The sequence below is a fragment of the Trichosurus vulpecula genome, chromosome 2 (assembly GCF_011100635.1).
Source record: "Trichosurus vulpecula isolate mTriVul1 chromosome 2, mTriVul1.pri, whole genome shotgun sequence".
Lineage (NCBI taxonomy): Eukaryota > Metazoa > Chordata > Mammalia > Diprotodontia > Phalangeridae > Trichosurus > Trichosurus vulpecula.
Window position 1 is genome coordinate 367,482,992 of NC_050574.1, and position 19,197 is coordinate 367,502,188.

The 19,197-nt window shown below is 37.8% G+C and overlaps 1 protein-coding gene across 1 annotated transcript in view; it reads left to right on the top strand.

Moving 5' to 3' along the window:
* The window catches only part of IL10RB (interleukin 10 receptor subunit beta), a 58,824-nt gene that overhangs the window by 29,216 nt on the left and 10,411 nt on the right, over window positions 1–19,197 (top strand). The window contains exons 4-5 of the mRNA XM_036746878.1: window positions 6,976–7,142; window positions 16,600–16,747. Coding sequence (XP_036602773.1) covers window positions 6,976–7,142; window positions 16,600–16,747 — 315 coding nt within the window. The remainder of the gene's footprint in view (window positions 1–6,975; window positions 7,143–16,599; window positions 16,748–19,197) is intronic.

Here is a 19,197-nt window from a genome sequence, read left to right on the forward strand (position 1 = left end):
TTTAAATTATCTCTCCTGGATCTATTTTCCAGGTCAGTGGTTTTTCCAATGAGATATTTCACATTGTCTTCCATTTTTTCATTCCTTTGGTTCTGTTTTATAATATCTTGATTTCTCATAAAGTCACTAGCTTCCACTTGCTCCAATCTAATTTTTAAGGTGGTATTTTTCTTCAATGGTCTTTTGGACCTCCTTTTCCACTTGGCTAATTCTGCCTTTCAAGGCATTCTTCTCCTCATTGGCTTTTTGGAGCTCTTTTGACATTTGGATTAGTCTATTCTTTAAGGTGTTATTTTCCTCAGCATTTTTCTGGGTCTCCTTTACCAAGTCATTGACTTGTTTTTCACAGTTTTCTTGCATCACTCTCATTTCTAGTCCTAATTTTTCCTCTACTTTTCTTACTTACTTTTCCAAATCCTTTTTGAGCTCTTCCATGGCCTGAGACCAATTCATATTTTTCTTGAAGGTTTTTAATGTAGTCTCTTTGACTTTGTTGATTTTGTTGACTTCTTCTGGATGTATGTTTAGATCTTCTTTGTCACCAAAAAAGGAATCTAGAGTTTTAGTTTGAGTCTGAGTTTGTTTTTGCTGCCTGTTCATGTTCCCAGCCAACTACTTGACCCTTGAGCTTTTTGTCAGGATATGACTGCTTGTAGAGTAGAGAGTACTTTGTCCCAAACTTTAGGTCCAAGCACTGCTGTTTTCAGAGCTACTTCTACTCCACCATCACCCCAGGCTCTGTCACAGCAGCACTCCTCCTCCCCCACCAAGAACTGCCAATCAGGACCACAATACAGATCCAAGCAGGGCACAGCAAGAGAATCTGCCTTTGTGCCCACAAAGCACTCTTTGCACTCCCCGTCTGATCCGCTGCTAGGTTCCTCCCACCGTGTGAGCCAGGGACTTGGGAAGCAACTGACGCTGTAGCTCTGCAAGGAGCCTCAGGAGCTTCCTGCTGCTGCCACCACCATCGCTGCACCACCTCTGCCACCCCCAGGGCTGGTGGCCAGACCCCTCTGAACTTGATCCCATAATTTCCCACTAACCTGCTCTTTGGCATTTGTGGGTTGAGAAGTATGGTAACTGCCATACCCCAATGATTCACGGCCCCAAGACCTGTTCTGGCTGGCTGTCTCTGGGTCTGGTCTGTCCTGGCACAGCCCACACTGGGCTGTGCTCCACTCCCAGCACCATATGATAGACCCTTCCTGGCGACCATCCAGGCTCTCCTGGGCTGGAGACCTGTCTCTCTCTGCTATTTCGTGGGTTCCACAGCTCTAGAATTTGTTCAGAGTCATTTTTTACAGGTGAGATTTGGGGAAGAACTTAAGCAAGTCCTTGCTTTCTAGCCTCCATCTTGGCTCCACCCCAGATGTCAAGTCGCAAGTTCTTTACATAGGAAAGACTAAAGGGGATAAAGAGTGGAGACAGGAAGATCTATAAGGGAACCATTATATTATCCTAGGCTTAGGTAATAGAGACTTGTACTAGAGAAGTGGTGGTGGGAATAGAGGAGGGAATAGATTTGAGAGATGTTGCCAAAATGAACCAACAGAACCTGGTAACTGAATTGATTATGAAGGATAAGGTAGAAGAACGAATGATTAAGAAATCCAATGAGAAATCATAATAAGTGACATCTTCTACTCCAAAACTGCACAGAAAAATCAGAGTCCTGAAGACAATGGACTTTGGAAAGAGGGTCCCTCAAGCAAAGCAAGAGTTAGCACAAGCAGAGTGGGGACACGTGTATCCTTCAAGGCTCTGTATATAATGGTAGCAAGAGGGAAGGGCTCCCTTGAGAAACATGAGTTCAGTTTGGGGAATGTTGAGTTTAAGATGTCAATAGCGAGTCCAGATTGAGATGTCCAATAAGCAATAGGAGATATGAGACTGGAGGACAGGAGAGAGGTTAGGGCTGGACAAGTAGATCTGAGAATCATTAACATAGAGATGATAATTGAATTAATAAGAGCTGATGAGATCTCCAAGCAAAATAGCATAGAGGGAAAAGAGAAATGTGCCAAGGACAGATCCTTGGGGGATCCCAAGTGGACTAAAGATGTCAAGAAAGTGATGCTTTGACTTGCAAGTGAATTGTATTTAAGTGGGGGAGGGTTGTGCAAAGTCACCAGCCTCATTTCTCCAGAGCCATCTGGATCCAGGGGCAAAACATAGATCAGGACTGGAGATGGCCCCAGATGCAGTGGGAAACCTTGGCCTTTTTAAGCTAAGGTCTTTCCCAGGTCTCAGTTTGTCTGAAGCAACACCCATTCAGTGATTAAGGCTAGGTAAGAAATGAGGCAAAAAAAAATGGCCTCTTTAACCTATTTAAAAAAAATCAATCTGGAAGGGAAAGACCCTCTGGGGTGTCAGACCAGAACAGAAACAATTGCTATTTACACTCACTCTGAGTCAACAAAACCCAAAGACCAACTATGGCTTGGGTTGGGGCTCACTATTGACCAGTCTATGAGAGCCAGAGTGATTTGGGTTACAGCATAGTTAAGTAGCTCCATTTGAATCTTAATAAACTTTATCAAGGCCTATTATCAAGATCTCTATTTCAAGAATTTTATATTCCTTTGGGCAGAGCACCCACATGTAAGTGTATGATTCCCCATCTGAAAGGAAGGAAAGGAAAGGAAAGGAAAAATGGATAAAAATGGATAGAAATCCAGCAAAAGAGATTAAGAAGGAGCAACCAGACAGGTAGGAGGAAAACAATGAAGAGAGTGCAGTATTACAAAAACAGAGAGAGAAGAGATTATCCAGGAGAAGAGGGTGATAGACCATGTCAATGACTACAGAGTTTTAAAAAAAAAAGGATGAGGATTGAGAAAAAGGCCGTTAGATTTTACAACTAAGAAGAGATGACTGGTAACTTTGATAGAGCAGTTTCAGTCAAATGATGAGATCAGAAGCTGGACTATGGACAGTTAAAAAGAGCTGATGAGAAAGAAAGCAGTGGCACCAAATGGAGATACTTTTTTCAAGGATACTAATGAAGGTCATAACAGTGCCAATGTCTGTAGAGTGGTAGAGAAGGGTGAGGATTAAGAAAAGGACATTAGATTTGGCAATCAAGAGATTATTGGTAACTTTAGAGAGAGCAGTTTCAGTAGAATGGCAAATGATATACGTGAGCAGCACTGTACTAATGTACTACACATATTATAAAATGTAAAAATTCACATTTAAAATGATAAAATATTTTTCAATTGTTTTATTAATGGTAGATAACCTTTTTAAATTTTCATTGGGATTGAATATGATACCTTGTTTTGGAAAATCCCTATGTCCTATAGATAGGGCAAACTTATAAATAATAATTGTTGGTGATTATTCACTTATTTTACTACATGTAGCAGTGAAATTTGAAACTGAATTAAAAAAAAACACTATCACATTGAAAACCACCTTACACAGAAAATACCCACAGTGGCATGGAGGCCAGAGTCAGCCAAGGGAAGGCCGTTGCTGCCAAGAGATAATCTGGATGACAGAGTTGCAGATGCTGGGGGTGGGGTAATGAAATTTTCCCATTGACAACAACTTGCATTGTCATAAGTGGAAAGAGCACTGGCTCTGGAGTCTGGAGACCTGGGTTTGAATCATGCCTCTGTTATTTGCTACTGGACCTCAGTTTCCTCATCTGCAAAAGGAAGGAATTGGACTGGAAGTCCTCTGAACTCTTGTTCTATGATCCTATGACCAATGTCCATCACAGATGAGAAGGGGTTGGGAGTTTGCTGGGTGCAGTCATTTAAGGGTTGCAGTGGTTTAGGAGAAACTGTGCTGAAATTTAGAATCACAGAATCTTAGTGAAGGAAAGGATCTTAGAGGTCATAGTGCAAACTCCTACCCAGTCTTGGAATCAATTTTGATAACATCTTCGACAAGTGGTTATGTAGTCTCTGTTCAGATACTTCAATTAATGAGAAGCTTACTACCTCAAGTCCGATAATTCACTGAGTTAGAAAACTAGTGGATCAAAAAGCTAGAATGTTTAGGGAAGGGTCAAACCCCCTCCCCCCTATTAAGAGGCTTACCATTTTCCCTTGTGGATCTCTCTGGGTCCTAGGAGAATGATCTAAAATTAAGTGAGTCTAAAGATCAACACTGGTGCCTCCTGAGCAAAAACTGGGGAAATCTTTGAACACTAGGAAGAGGTTGTAGTCTTCTTACACATAACAGTAACTTACCAAAGAGAGTCTTGTGTTCCCTGTTAGGTCTAGGGTAATCTCTGTAGAGAGGCCTCTCTAGAATTTTGGTGGAGACAAGACCTTTCATACAGATTTAAAGAAGTTGTCTGTGTGGCAGTGTTTCATTCAGTAACATTGATAGACAATTCAGATCCTTATGTAGTAAAAAGAACTAGAAACATAGAAGAGGTCCATCAGTTGGGGCGCGGCTATACAAGTTATGATACATAATACATATAGTATGTGGTAATAAAATATTATGCTATAAGAAGAATGAATATAATTAAAATGCACATGGGATAACATAGGAATTGATGAAAAGTGAAGTAAACAGAACAAGGAAAATAATATACATGATGACTACTATACTGTAAATGGAAAGAAAAATAAAAAATATTTAGAGTAGCACTTTTTTAATAGCTTATAACTGGAAACGAAATAGATCTTCAGTTGGGGAATGCTTAAATAAGTTGTGGTACGTGAATGTAATGGAATATTACTGGGCTGTAAGGAACAATGAACATCCAGAATCATCTGGGCTATGCCTCTTGTATCAACAGTTTGGACATAATAGAACTGGGGTCCCTCAGCCTGAGTCCCACTTGATGATCACCTTCTGCAGCCTTCTAACCTCTGGGACCAGTCCTCCTAGGCTGTATACCTGCTGTGGTTCCAGAATCATCATGGAGACTAATCCTCCTCCAGGCTGTGCAGAAACCTGCCCTAGATGAGTGAGGCCAACTCATGCTAGGGAGGAAATGCCAGGGAGGCTGCCCTGATCCTGGAGAAAGGCTTTGACCACATGACCTAGGCATATTTGGAACTAAATGCCCTAGTCACCAGCTAAGGGTACCCACACCTCTGCAACTTCTTGGAAAACTATTTCTTCAAGGGACTAGGGGGAGCAAAGGGGGAAGCTATTTAAACAGCTGAACAACTGAACACCTTAAGTCATCTTCTATTTAGTGAACCCCAAAACAATGGAGAGGTTAAAAACAGACTACAAAATATTACCAGTGGTGATCTGTGCTTAAGAACTGGCATAAAAGATTGCATCCAAGATATACATGACTAGAAAAAGGAGGTGGGTAAAAAAAATAATAATTAAAGGATGGGCTGCTTAAATGCTGTCCTGGCACCCACAAAATGTTAAAAGAGCTAAAAGAATGCTTCTAATATATTGGATTGATCCTCAAACAACAATCAGTGGGGTGCTGTTGGCAAAGATGGAAGCATGAAAGGTTCTGATCAAACATAGTTCCATCACAGGAATAGTTAGGAAACCCTATACCAAATAAAGTGAGGAAGCAACAAACAAGAAATGAACAAAAAAATTGTAGGTGGCTATTCCCCTTTGGGGGGATAAAAGAGAGAACAACAAAGAACCATGCTATTTACTCTGAGTTATATTTGCCCAGCTCTGAGCTGGTGCTGAGAGACCCTACCTTAGTATATTGCCCTATCTAGAAATGCAAGACATCCTTCCCCAGGATTGTAGGAGGAGTCAGGGCCCTAAAACCGTAATCCAAGCAGTGGGAGAGGTCAGAGTCTAAAGATCGTGGTGATCTTTACCAGCTGGGTTGCCCCATCTGGAGCTAAGAGGGGAAAGGGTCCAGAGACCCTGAGAACTAGCTTGGGCCATCCCTTCCAGTACTGTGGGAGGGGCAGGGCTAGGAGACCATCATTATTATGCTTGGCATTAGCCATGTCCAGGACTATAAGATGGAAAAAGGCCCAAAAAATTAACTGTAGTCATTTGTTACATGAGAGATTTTGATAAGGAGTGTTATTAGGAGGCAATGGGTATGTGTTTGGGGTTTTTTTAAACAGTGTTAAAATGGACAATAATAATAGGATAGAAAATGTGCATATCTATGAGATCACAAATACATTAAAGTATGTTCATTATATTCTTAAGAAAACAGAAAAATATATAACAGCAAAAATGATTTTTTAAAAGTGTACTTCACTTGTCTGGAAAAATCAATTCATATACAGGGGCAGCTATGTGGTACAGTGAATAGAGCACCAGCCCTGGAGTCAAGAGGACCTGAGTTCAAATCTGGCCTCAGACACTTGACACTTAATAGCTGTGTGGCCTTGGGCAAGTCACTTAACCCCAATTGCCTTGCCTTCCCCCCTCCAAAAAAAATCAATCCATATAAACCACTCATTACTCCCAAAACTCCAGCTAAATGAAATGTTTCTGTATATGAAAATAAAAGCATTAATAACAACTCCTTATATAGTACTTTAAAGTTTACCAAAAAAAAAAAAAAAGCCCAACCTTGTGAGCTAGGTAGTACAAGCATAATCTCCATTTTACAAAAACAGCATAGTAAGAAACTCAAACAGGAAAAATAAATGTCCATGGTCACAGAGCTAGTGAGTGTCAGAAGCAAGACAAACAAGTCCAGCTCTCTCTCCATTTTACCATACTACTATCTCTAAGACTATATATTAAATCAGCCATCAGAATTTTATGAAAATTAATTACTATGAAGATGTCTATTAGTGACTTCCCCACAGGCATGATTTTCGAGCTTTCACTGGGTCAGGATAGCATTTATTTTTGCCATTGTAGTGGTAAATAATAGCAAGAATATACATCATGTATTAGTGCATGTCATATTTAATATTTATACTCAAGGCTTGCTTGACCACTTGCCTTATTTTAGGCCTAAGGATCTGTGCTAATTTGCTTTCTTTGTGTTACCTATCTTGGTGGGCAATGAAATATTGTGTGCTTTTCCTTTGTTCTCACACGTAGCCATCATTGGACCTCCTGAAATACAAGTAGAATCACTGGCTGGTTCTTTACACTTACACTTCTCATGTCCAAACGTTGAAAATGAGCCTAACATGTGGACTTTAAAAGATTATTATTACTCATGGACTTACAACATACAATACTGGAAAAATGGCACCAACGATAAGGTAAGATGGGGGTTTTGCCTCTCTTTTGCAAAATTATTGAGGTTTCTCTTGTAGGCCAGCCCGGATTCGGCCCTGATCTGGTAGTTCAATTTCAAAATTAGAATGAAATGAAACATATGTAGACAGACCATCTAAAAGTTCATGAAAGAGGGTTTACATTGCCACAGAAGAGAAAGACTATTCAACAAAGAAACAGCTCTGGTTCAGGTAGATACGGCCTCTCATCTCCATACAGGAATATATCAGATGAGCAGGATGTGGTAACTAGTATGGCAGTGAGACATCCACTAAGTCTGGAGGCAGAGTCCTCATAAGCTTTCTCATGCCCTTAAAGAACTAAGAAGCTGTGTCAAGCCTCAAACCTGGGCCCCAAGATCAATCAAGTCTCAGAAACAGCTTCTTTGCCTGTTAGGGAAAAAAAATAAAACTGGTCAAACCATGTGGCTATATCTAGCTATATTAATTATATCAAATATTTTAAAAGTAATTAATAACTGTGCTCCCAAAAAATTGTCCTAAAAATGGAGAGAAAAAGTACTCCAGAACCAAATTACTTTTGTGAAACATAGGTCCTGCTATTCAAACAGGGAGAGACAAAACAGAGAAAGAGACTAATCTTATTAATGAATAGTAATACACAATTTTTTTTAAAAAGTACTCATAAATAGTGATAAGGACTAGAGTTGTGGGTTTGTTGTTGGTTTTCTGTTTTTCCTAGGTGAGGAAGTTCCCTTTATTGTTGTAGGTCAGCACCTTATCTACATTTTAGAGTATTAGAGAGTTACCTATAGCACTGAGAGGTTAAGCAATTTGCCCAGGGTAAATCAAACAGCATGTGTCAGATATGAAACTTACATTAAAAAAAATAAGATAAAATCTAAATAAATAAATCTAATAAAATCTAAATAAAATAAAATCTAAAATTTGTGAAGATACCTGTGCATCCACATTGTTCCCTTAAGATAAGTTGACCCTTTTCTTCCTCATTAGAATTATTTTTGTTTGCATCTTTAGAATTTCTTCCTGGGTTCAAGGTTGCTTCTCTATCAATTAAACCTAGCTGCCTCTTATAACCAGAAAATAATCCCCTATGACCAGATGGTTTTCATAACATAATGCATAAATAATTCAATATTAAAGAAAATTAGCATAATTACACAATCAAGGATAACAGAAGGCACATGATTATTTCAATAGATGCAAAATATCTTTCGATATGCTACTGCATTCATGTTGAAAACCCTAAAAAGCATGATAGGGCCTTTCATTAATATGATCAAAAACATAAACTCAAGAGCTAGCATTGTTTGCATGGAGAAACACTGAAAGATCTACCAGTACAAACAGGAGTAAATCAGGTACGCACTCTCTACCCGCTATTATTTGACATAGCTCTAGAAAAATTTTAGAACTAGTAGCTATAGCAATAAGATTAGAGAACATCATCATAAAAAGAAAACAAAATCATCATTATTTGGAGATGATGTGATCATGTACTTGAAAAACACCAAAGAAAATCAGTAACTAAGTTAATTCACAGGATTAGTAGCTTGATTACAGCAGATATAAAATAAATTCAGAAAGATCATTTCTATAAAGTACTAACAAAAACCAGGAAGAATTTATAAAGAATTCCTTTCAAAATCATTACAAAATACAGAAAACACCTGAGAGTTAATCTACCAATTCGCACACATACACGCACACACACATGTAAATATGACTACAAAACATTTGATAGAAATGAAAGAAGACAAATAATTGAAATGATATTCATCACTCATAGTTGAGCTGTGCCAACGTAATAAAAAATTATGATACTACCTAAAGTAATTTACATTTTGTCGTATTAAACTAGGCTTGCACAACATGTGGCTCACAACTCGCTGAAGGATCTCAGATGGCCCACAAAAAAATGTAAAAGAAATGTAAATGTAAAAGAAAGTAAAGATATAACAAATTCTTTGTCTGAGCCCCACTTAACCTGCCTTCCACTAGCCATTATTGTGACCATCATGTAACTTGGCAAATGACCCATCTGCAGCCGAAAGTTTAGTCTTTTTTAATTTTGCTGCCAAGTTGTGCAGGTCTATGTTAAACCATTCAAATTACAGAGGGAACACTTTAAAGAACTAGACAAAATAGTAAAATTAATTTGGAAGAAAAAAAGACACGAAATCCCAAGCACAAATGAAGGGGACATAGACCTCAAACAATTTTATTATGAAATAGTCATCATTAAAACTCTTTGGTATTAGGGGATTTTTTTTCTTTACATAGCTCTTTTTTTATTTTTAGTTTACAACACTGGGTTCTACATAATTTTGAGTTCCAGATTTTCTTCCCTCCTTCACCCCTTCCTCCCCAAGATGGCATGGAATCCCATATATCTTCCACATACAACTTCGCATTGAATTAATTTACACACTAGTCAAGTTGTGGAGAAGAATTGTGACCAATGCAATCAATCATGAAAAAGAAGAAACAGAACCAAAAAAAAAAAACCCAAAAACAAAAGAGAGGAAAAAAAAGGGGAAAAAAGGCGAGCATAAAGTGTGCCTCAATATGCATTCATACTTCATAGTTCTTTCTCTGCATATAGATAGTATTCTCCATTGTGAGTCCTTTGGAGTTGTCTTTGCACCTTGTGTTGCTGAGAAGAGCAAAGTCTGTCAGGGTTAGTCCTCACAGAATCCACATATCTGTGGTTGTGTACAATGTTCTCCTGACTCTGCTCCGATCACTTAGCATTATGTCATGTAGGTTTTTCCAGGTTGTTATGAAGTCCGTATCATCCCCATTTCTTATGGCACAATAGTATTCCATTACCTTCATATACCACAGCTTGTTCAGTCATTCCCCAATTGAAGGGCATTCCTTTGATTTCCAATTCTTAGCTACCACAAAAAGAGCCGCTATAAATATTTTTGTACATATGGGTCCTTTTCCCACTTGTGTGATCTCTTTGGGATACAACCCTAGAAGTGGTATTGCTAGATCAAAGGGTATGAACATTTTTATAGCCCTTTGAGCATAGTTCCAAATTACTCTCCAGAATGGCTGGATCAGTTCACAGCTCCACCAGCAATGTAACAATGTTCCAATTTTCCCACATCCTCTCCAGCATTTATCATTTTCCTGTTTTGTCATTTTAGCCAATCTGACAGCAGAGATGTGGTACCTAAGAGTTGTTTTGATTTGCATTTCTCTAATCAGTAGTGATTTCCAGCATTTTTCATATGCCTATAGATAACTTTAATTTCTTCCTCTGACAACTGCCTGTTCATATCCTTTGATGATTTCTCAATTGGAGAATGCCTTGTATTCCTATATATTTGGCTCAGTTCCCTGTATATTTTAGAAATGAGGCCTTTATCAGAGACACTAGTTGTAAAGATTTTCTCCCAATTTTCTGCTTCCCTCCTAATCTTTGTTGCATTGGCTTTTTTTGTACAAAACATTTCAATTTAACATAATCAAAATTATCCATTTCACATTTTGTAATGCTCTCTATCTCTTGTTGGGTCATGAATTCTTTTCTTTTCCATAAATCTGATAGGTAAACTATTCCTTGCTCTCCCAAATTGCTTATAGTATCAACCTTTATTCCTAAATCATGAACCCATTTTGACTTTATCTTGGTGTATGGTGTAAGATATTAGTCTATGCCCAGTTTCTGCCCTACCGTTTTCCAATTTTCCCAGCAGTTTTTGTGAAATAGTGAATTCTTAGCTCAGAAGCTGGCCTCTTTGGGCTTATCAAAGAGTAGATTGCTATAGTGGTTGACTTCTCCATCTTCTGTACCTATCCTATTCCACTGATCCACAACTCTGTTTCTTAGCCAGTACCAGGTACTTTTGATGACTGCTGCTCTATAGTACGGTTTAATATCTGGTATGGCTAGGCCACTTTCTCTAGCATTTCTTTTCATTAATACCCTAGATATTCTAGACCTCTTGTTCTTCCAGATGAATTTTGTTATTATTTTATCCAGCTCTGTAAAATAATTTTTTGGTAGTTCAATTGATATGGCCCTGAATAGATAGATTAATCTAGGTAAAATTGTCATTTTTATTATATTAGCTCGGCCTAACCATGAGCAACTGATATTTTTCCATTTATTTACATCTGACTTTATTTGCGTGAAAAGTGTTTCATAATTATGTTCATATAGTCCCTGGGTTTGTCTTGGCAAATAGGTTCCCAAATATTTTATAGTGTCTACAGTAACTTTGAATGGAAGTTCTCTTTCTTTCTCTTGCTGTTGGGCTTTGTTAGTAATGTATAGGAATGCCGAGGATTTATGTGGGTTTATTTTATATCCTGCAACTTTGCTAAAGTTGTTTATTATTTCAAGTAGTTTTTTTTATTTGATTCTCTAGGATTCTCTAAGTAAATCATCATGTCATCTGCAAAAAGTGATAATTTAGTTTCTTCTTTGCCTATTCTAATTCCTTCAATTTCTTTTTCTTCTCTTATTGCTACAGCTAACATTTCTAGTACCAAATTGAATAGTAGGGGTGATAATGGACATCCTTGTTTCATGCCTGATCTTATTGGGAATGCATCTAGCTTATCCCCATTACAAATAATGCTTGTTGATGGTTTTAGGTAGATGCTATTTATAATTTTAAGGAAGGCTCCATTTATTCCTATGCTTTCTAGTGTTTTTAATAGGAATGGGTGTTGTATTTTGTCAAAGGCTTTTTCTGCATCTATTGAGATGATCATATGGTTTCTGCTAGTTTTGTTGTTGATATGGTCAATTATGCTAATAGTTTTCCTAATATTGAACCAGCCTTGCATTCCTGGAATAAATCCTACCTGGTCATAGTGTATAATTCTCGTGATAAGTTGCTGCAGTCTTTTTGCTAATATTTGTCTTTTTCTCCATCCTATTTCCCCCCATTTATGCTTTTATTTCTCCCTTTCCCCTTCCACTCCTCAACAAAGTTTTGCTTTTGACCATCGCCTTCCTCAGTTTACTTTCCCTCTTGATTCCCCTCCTTTATCTTACCATTTCCCACTTGCTACTTCTCCCTTCCCTTCTGAGCAACCCCCTCCCTATTTTCCCCCTTTCCCCTCCTACTACCTGTAGGACAAGTTAAATTTTTATACTTATCAGGGTATGTTATTTCCTTCTTGAACCAGATCAGATGACAGTAAAGCTCAAATACTGCTCTTGTCCCTCCCTTCTTTCCCTCTACTAAAATGTGTTTTTGTGCCTCTTCATTTGGTGTAATTTACCCTTTTCTACTACCTCCTTACCTCTTCCCCATAACCCTCCCTTTACATAATTATGTTTTTTATCCTTATATCAGTTATTTTATACAGACATTCACAGTCTATGTGTATCCCTATCAATTGTCATAATAGCTGTACTATTCTCAAGATTGACATATATATGTGTATGTATGGATATATACATATATATACATATATATAATACATAAGATGATATAATCCTATATAAAGATGCAAATAATTTGTCCTTATTGATTAATAAGGTTTGTTGGGGGTTTTTCCCCTTGTTTACCTTTTTATGTCTCTCTTGAGTTCTGTATTTGGAGATCAAATTTTCCATTGAATTCTGGCCTTCTCATCAGGAAGGTCTGGAATTCCCTTATTTCATTGAATGTCCATCTCCTTGCCTGAAAAATTATGCTTAATTTTGCTGCGTAGTTGATCCTTTGTGGTAGTCTCAGCTCCTTTGCTCTTTGGAATATCATATTCCAATTTCTCCTGTCTTTTAATGTAGAAGCTGAGAGATCCTGCTTGATCCTGACTGTAGTTCCATGATATTTGAATTGTTTCTTTTTGGCTGCTTGCAGTATTTTCTCCTTGACTTTGTAATTCTGAAATTTGGTATAATAGTTCTTGGTGTTTTCAGTTTGGGATCTCTTTCAGAGGGTGATCGTTGGATTCTTTCAATGACTATTTTGCCCTCTGGTTCTAGGACCTCTGGGCATTTATCTTTGATAATTTCTTCAAAGATACTGTCAAGGCTCTTTTTTTCATCATGGATTTCTGGTAGACCGATAATTCTTAAATTGTCTCTCCTGGATCTATTTTCCAGGTCAGTTGTTTTCCCAATCAGATATTTCACATTTTTTTTCTATTTTTTCATTCTTTACAATTTGTTTTACTACTTCTTGATGCCTTATAGATTCATTAGCTTCCACTTGCTCAACTCTAATTTTTAATTAGTTGCTGTCTTCATTTTGCTTTTGAGTCTCCTTTTCCAATTGGTTGATTTTACCTCTCAGGGTGTCATTTTCTCTATTTAGATTCTGAATCTCCGTAGCCATTTCACCAATCTTATTCTTTAAGGACTTGATTTCGTTAGTGGATTTTTTTTCCATTTTTTTCCATTTTTTTCTTTTACCTCCCTAATTTGGTTTTTAAAATCCTCCTTTTGCTCTTCCAGTAATGCTTTTTGGGTTTGAGACCAGTTCACATTCCCTTTTGAGGTATCAGATGTGGGTATAGTGTCATTGCTATCCTCTTCCAAATTGGTATTTTGATCATGCCTGTCTCCATAAAAAGAATCAATGGTCTTCGGTTTTTTTGTGTTATTCTTCATGTTGGTTAGCCTTTTCCTGGCTTTACAATAAATTTCTGCTTTGGGGGCTCAGGGCTCTCTGTCCCAGCTTTCTTATTCTGGGGATTGTGAGTCTAGTTATTGGCTTTGTGAATTATAGCCTTTAGTTTCCTGAGGTGTCAGGGAGGGGTCTGACTGCCTGAAGTCTCTTCCCCTAGGGTTGCTCTCCAGCACTGTTGCTCTTCAACAATGGTCTCAGCTCTTTGTTGTTTGAGCTGGTGTCTGGCACTTCCCCTGCGGGAGGAAGGGCACGTCTGGGCTCCTGGTGTTAACCCCTGCTGGCTCTGCCCCCTGGGACTAATGAACTCCCACAACTTGGCCACTGAAGCCCCACTTCTGTCTCCTCTGTTCTAGCCTTTTTTTCTGAGGAATTCTCTGGGGGCGGGGGTGGGGGGGAGGATTAGAGCCGTTTACCTGGCCATTATGTCTCCCAGAAGTTCAAGAAATGCGTTTCATACCTTTGGGTTGCAAGCCTCAGGAGCTGATGTCTCATGGCCAGTGGCGTTGCACTGCCTCTTGTCACTTGCACAGACTGCTGTCCTGTGTTGGGAGGCCTGGAGATCTCTGCCAGTTTCGGGCACCCAGCTTTCTCCCAGAATGTCTCCCACGTTGGTTTCCCCAGCCACTTCCACTTTGGTCCAGGATTTTTTTTTTATAAACCAGAGAAATAGATCAGTGGAATAGCCTAAAAGAGGAAAGAAACAGATGCAACTGAAAGTAGTTGCTCGATGTTTGATAAACTCAGCAACATAAATTACCAAGGGAAGAACTTCCTTTTTTACAATAAGTAGTTGGTCAAACATTAGATTTAAACCAACATCTCACACCATAAGTTTAAATAAACTTAAAATAAATATATACAATAAGTTTGAAATAGATATTTAACTGAAATGTCAAAGGTTACACCAAAAAATTATAAGAGAATGAGATCAAGTACTTTTTACAACTGTAGCTAGGAAGAGAATTTGTAATTAAGAAAGACACAGAACTGATAAAATATAAAATAAATAATGCTATATATACAAAATTTTAAAATATTTTTGCATAAATAAAATCAGTGCAAATAAAAGAAAAATGGTAGACTGGGTGAAATATTTCCATCAATACAACTCTGATGTCATACATATGTGTTTTGTATGTGGAGAGAAAGAAAAAGACAGAGAGTTGAATCATAGATCTAAAGATGGAAGGGGCCAACTCCCTCATTTTACAGATTAGGAAACTGAAGTCCTAAGAAGTTAAATGACATGTCTATGGTTGTGGGAGAACCAGTATTTAAACTCAAGTCCTACGATTCCAAGTTCAGCACCACCATATCAGCATTTTTTCAGTTACACCATATTGCTTCTCAGTTAACACAAATATCTAATACCAAGAGCCATTTCTCACTAGATAAGAAATCAGAGTATATGAAAGAAGTGTTCAAAAGAATGTTAAAATGTAAATGACTCTATGAAAATATGACCAAAATCACTAAGAGTAAAACATAGAAATCGAAACATCCCTGAAGTTTGACCTCATACCATATAACTTGGTCACACAAAAAATGTCAATAGCCCTAATTATAATATGGGGGAGGAGGAAAGCACACTAATCCACATGGTAAAGCTGTGAAGTGAGCTAATAACTCTGAATCTTAATTAGGAATTATGCAGGAATATGAATAAACTGACCATAAGTTTTCACCCAGAAATTCCAATGCCAGGCATATAACCAAAGAAAGTCAAAGACAGAAACAAATATCCACTATCTACCAAAATATTCATAATACCACTCTTTGTGGTAGCAAAGAACCAAAAATAAAGTGGCTAGCCATTACCTGCAGAAAAACTGAAAAAATACTGTGATGTTTAAATGAAGTAGAACATTATTATGCAGTAAGAAAAGATGAATATGAGGAATTCAGAGAAACATAGAAAGATTTATATGAATGCAACAAAATAAGCAGAACCAAGAGAAAAATATTTACAACCACAATACATAATGATGTAAGGAAAAGTTAACTAAAAACAGAAATCAAATTTTGAGTAATTGAAAAACCAGTGAGTCTCCCAGAGAGTACATAGTTCTCCCACTCTTGGCAAAGAGGCAAAGTTCTATTAGGACAGATCTTGTGTATGTTATCAGATCTAATAGTAGACATTATTGCTTAATTGTTTTCCTTCATCACAAAGTAGAGCTTAATCAAGAGTAGAGATATAAAATGATAAGGATGTAAAGACAATAGGTATCAATAAAATAAAATCTGTGTTGATTGCTAATATCCCTACATGTCCATATTGTTCACTTGAAAAAGTTCTGCACCTCTTTTCTTCATCAGAATTATCTCTATTTTTAGCTTCAGCATTTTATTATTGAAAACTTTCTTGGTCTGGCAACTTCTGTAAAATTTTAGGTCATGAAATCATACCTATTTTTTCTCTGAACCCATTGTTATCCATTCTCTCAAAATCTAGGGTGCTTGCCAGACTAAACTCAACTTTCGTATCTTCCTCATCTATGAATTCTAAGATGGAGTGGTCACTATTATGGTGACTGGTAGCTCTTCGTTGGTTAGAATCAGATTCAGAATATCAGTGACAGAGGAATAATGTATTATGTGTATTTACCATGAAAAATAAAAGAATTTGACTTTTTGACATATCATTTGAGTTAGAGAATTAAGGGAGTGGGTTGCTTATCAATAGTCATTATCAGTTAAACAAGGTCCTCCTGGAGAGAAGTGGGATATAGTCATCATTTTAATGCTTCCCTGAGTATGTGTTATAAGACCTGAGTATGTGTTATAACTGGTCATTACAAAATTAAATTGTTCTTTATCTGTGGCATTTTCCTCCTGTTCATCTTCAATTTTAGTTGGAAAAAAATGTCCCACATGACTCTGAAGTCCTTAGTGATCTGGATCCTCGGACAGTTTATTGTCTTCAAGTTCAAGGGTTTGTAACTGATAAGAACAAAACTGGAGAATGGAGCCAGCCAATCTGTGCCCAAACTACTGATAATGGTAAGTGTTGCATGAATTTTCTTAACAATTCAACCAGTTAATTCCAGTTAAGCCAGCACAATTCTTATTATATTATGTAGTATAGGTTTTATTATAACAGAGTGTGACATACCCCAACAGCAGTTGAAGGGGAATGTGTCGTTCACAATTCAGCTAGCAATATTTATACAGAAAAAAAAAAGACTAAAAAGACAGTTACAAAAAAGAAATAAAGTATACTTGTTAAGGAAAATGTATATCATTAGCTACAAGAGATAGACAAGGAATATGTATCCTTGTTAGTATAGCTAGTTTCACTAAATCAAAGGAAGCTTCCTATTAGGCTAGATGGTGGTGATATTTTGGAGACCCTGAAGCACTCCTTTTTTTTAAGCAATTAAGTCTTTTTGTACCAATTAGAAAAGGAGAAAAGACATTGAAGGAAAACAGCTGGAATCATACACACAGCCAAATGCTGAAATAGGACAAAATGGAGACAGTCATGCACTCCAAAAAATTCACTTTCAACATAATTCCTAAAATATTAACTCTATAATTTTGCCATCTTTGAGATTTCTATCACTTTACTCAGGTCTTAAAGGAATCGTAGTCTCAGACATAGTCCAATATCCTACCTAATTTAGAACTCTACAATATCCCCAACAAGTGGTTATCTAACTGTTCAAATATTTCCAAGGAGTGAGAGTTAACTTCTTTCCAATGTGCTCCATTCATTCTTGGACCTTTCTTAATTCTTAGAATGATATTTATTTACATTAAGCTAAGGCTGATGATGTCCACTCATTAGACTTCATTCTGCCCACTGAAGCTATAGTGAGTACATTTAAACCTTCCATTTGGCAGTCCTTCATGTAGTTAAAGATAGCTCTCATACCTCCTCCAACTCTTCTATATGTGTACATCCCTAGTTCCTCTAGTCATTTTTCAGATGATCAGCTGTCTAGATCCTTTCCAATCCTGGCTCCCCTCTCATGTGGGCAGGAATCCATCTGTTCTTTCCTCCACTAAAAAAACTCTCAAATGTGAATTTGGAAGATTGGCTTTTCTCTCAGCTGGTATAGTGGTTGTTACATAGAAAATAGAGAGAGACTGCACCTTTGCACAGCTTTCTTTCCCATGAAGGCATACTGGAAAAAGCAGCCCACTTGTATTCAGCAGGTATGAGGAACCTCCAAGGAATAAGTGGTGTAATCCTTATGTACTCCTAGGGGGGACTTCTCTCTATTAGATGGTTGCTTGACGCGGGTATCACTGGTGTCCCATGAGGTCTCCCTGAGGTAAATTGCTTATTAACCTGACCTTCACTGGGGCCTGACTCAAATTCCTTCCCACTACAATCTACTCCTAGACCCTTTGCCTTGCATGATTTGTACAGGCAGGGTCACTGATTGCCACAAATGTCAGCGGGGTTTAAGGAATTGTTTAGCACAATTAACAAAATGTCAATATTCAAATCTCACATCCAGTACTGTGAACAATGTGGCACAATCCAAAATGCTGTCAGTTGGGCTGTCATTCGACATGTGAATTCCTAAAAATCACTATGCTGTGCAAAATTGTACAATAAAAACCAAAGGGCTTATGAGAAAAGTGGGTTTCGGAGCACAACATTCAAAAACTTCATCAGTGAAATACTTTTTAAAAGGGGATAGGAACCTAATAAGAACAATAACACACTGAATGGGTGCTCTTGAGGGGGTACTTCTGTTTTATACATACTAAATAAATATATAAATACTATAATAAATAGTGGTGATATCTGTGGCCTAGGGCTGCTCCTTGGTTTGTGTCCCCAGTTCCCAAGGGTTTGGGCTGGCAAAGTAGACAGCTACAGTTAAGAGGGTAGCTTCAGTGGGCCACAACCCTGGGAGGAAGTGACCATGGCAGAAGATGGTGGGTTTGTGGGTAAACTACATAGGTGCAGACCAGTTCTATTCTATCTACCAGAAGATGTACAATAAATATGAAACTACCTTGAAAAAGACCTGGTTTGTTTGTGTATCAGAAGAATTGCAACTTGTGAGTAATGGTGAAGCAGTGATGTTTTCTGCAGTCTATTTCTCCCATACAAAACTGCACGTGAGCAAATGAAAAATTTAAGTTATGCTTATATTTGTTCCCTACTATATAAATTGTGTTGGAATAGATTTGCATTTTTGAAACAAGTGTTATAGCAGACCTGACTGTACAGATCAAATGCACTCTGGTTGTTGACTGAGATGGAGAAAACCAACATGAACATCAGCCACAGGATCTCTCTGGAGAGCAATGTGTAGAACGCCCTTTGTAGTTGATTCTAGAAGACTGTCTGGTATTTGAAGTACCCCCCCACCCATCCAAGAACACCCACTCAGTGTTCCTAAGCTCAAGGGCTGTCTCACAGAGTTCTGTCTTCTGACATCCTTTTACTCAGACTTGTTTCTCAGTGCTCTTCTAGATTCCCTCTTGTC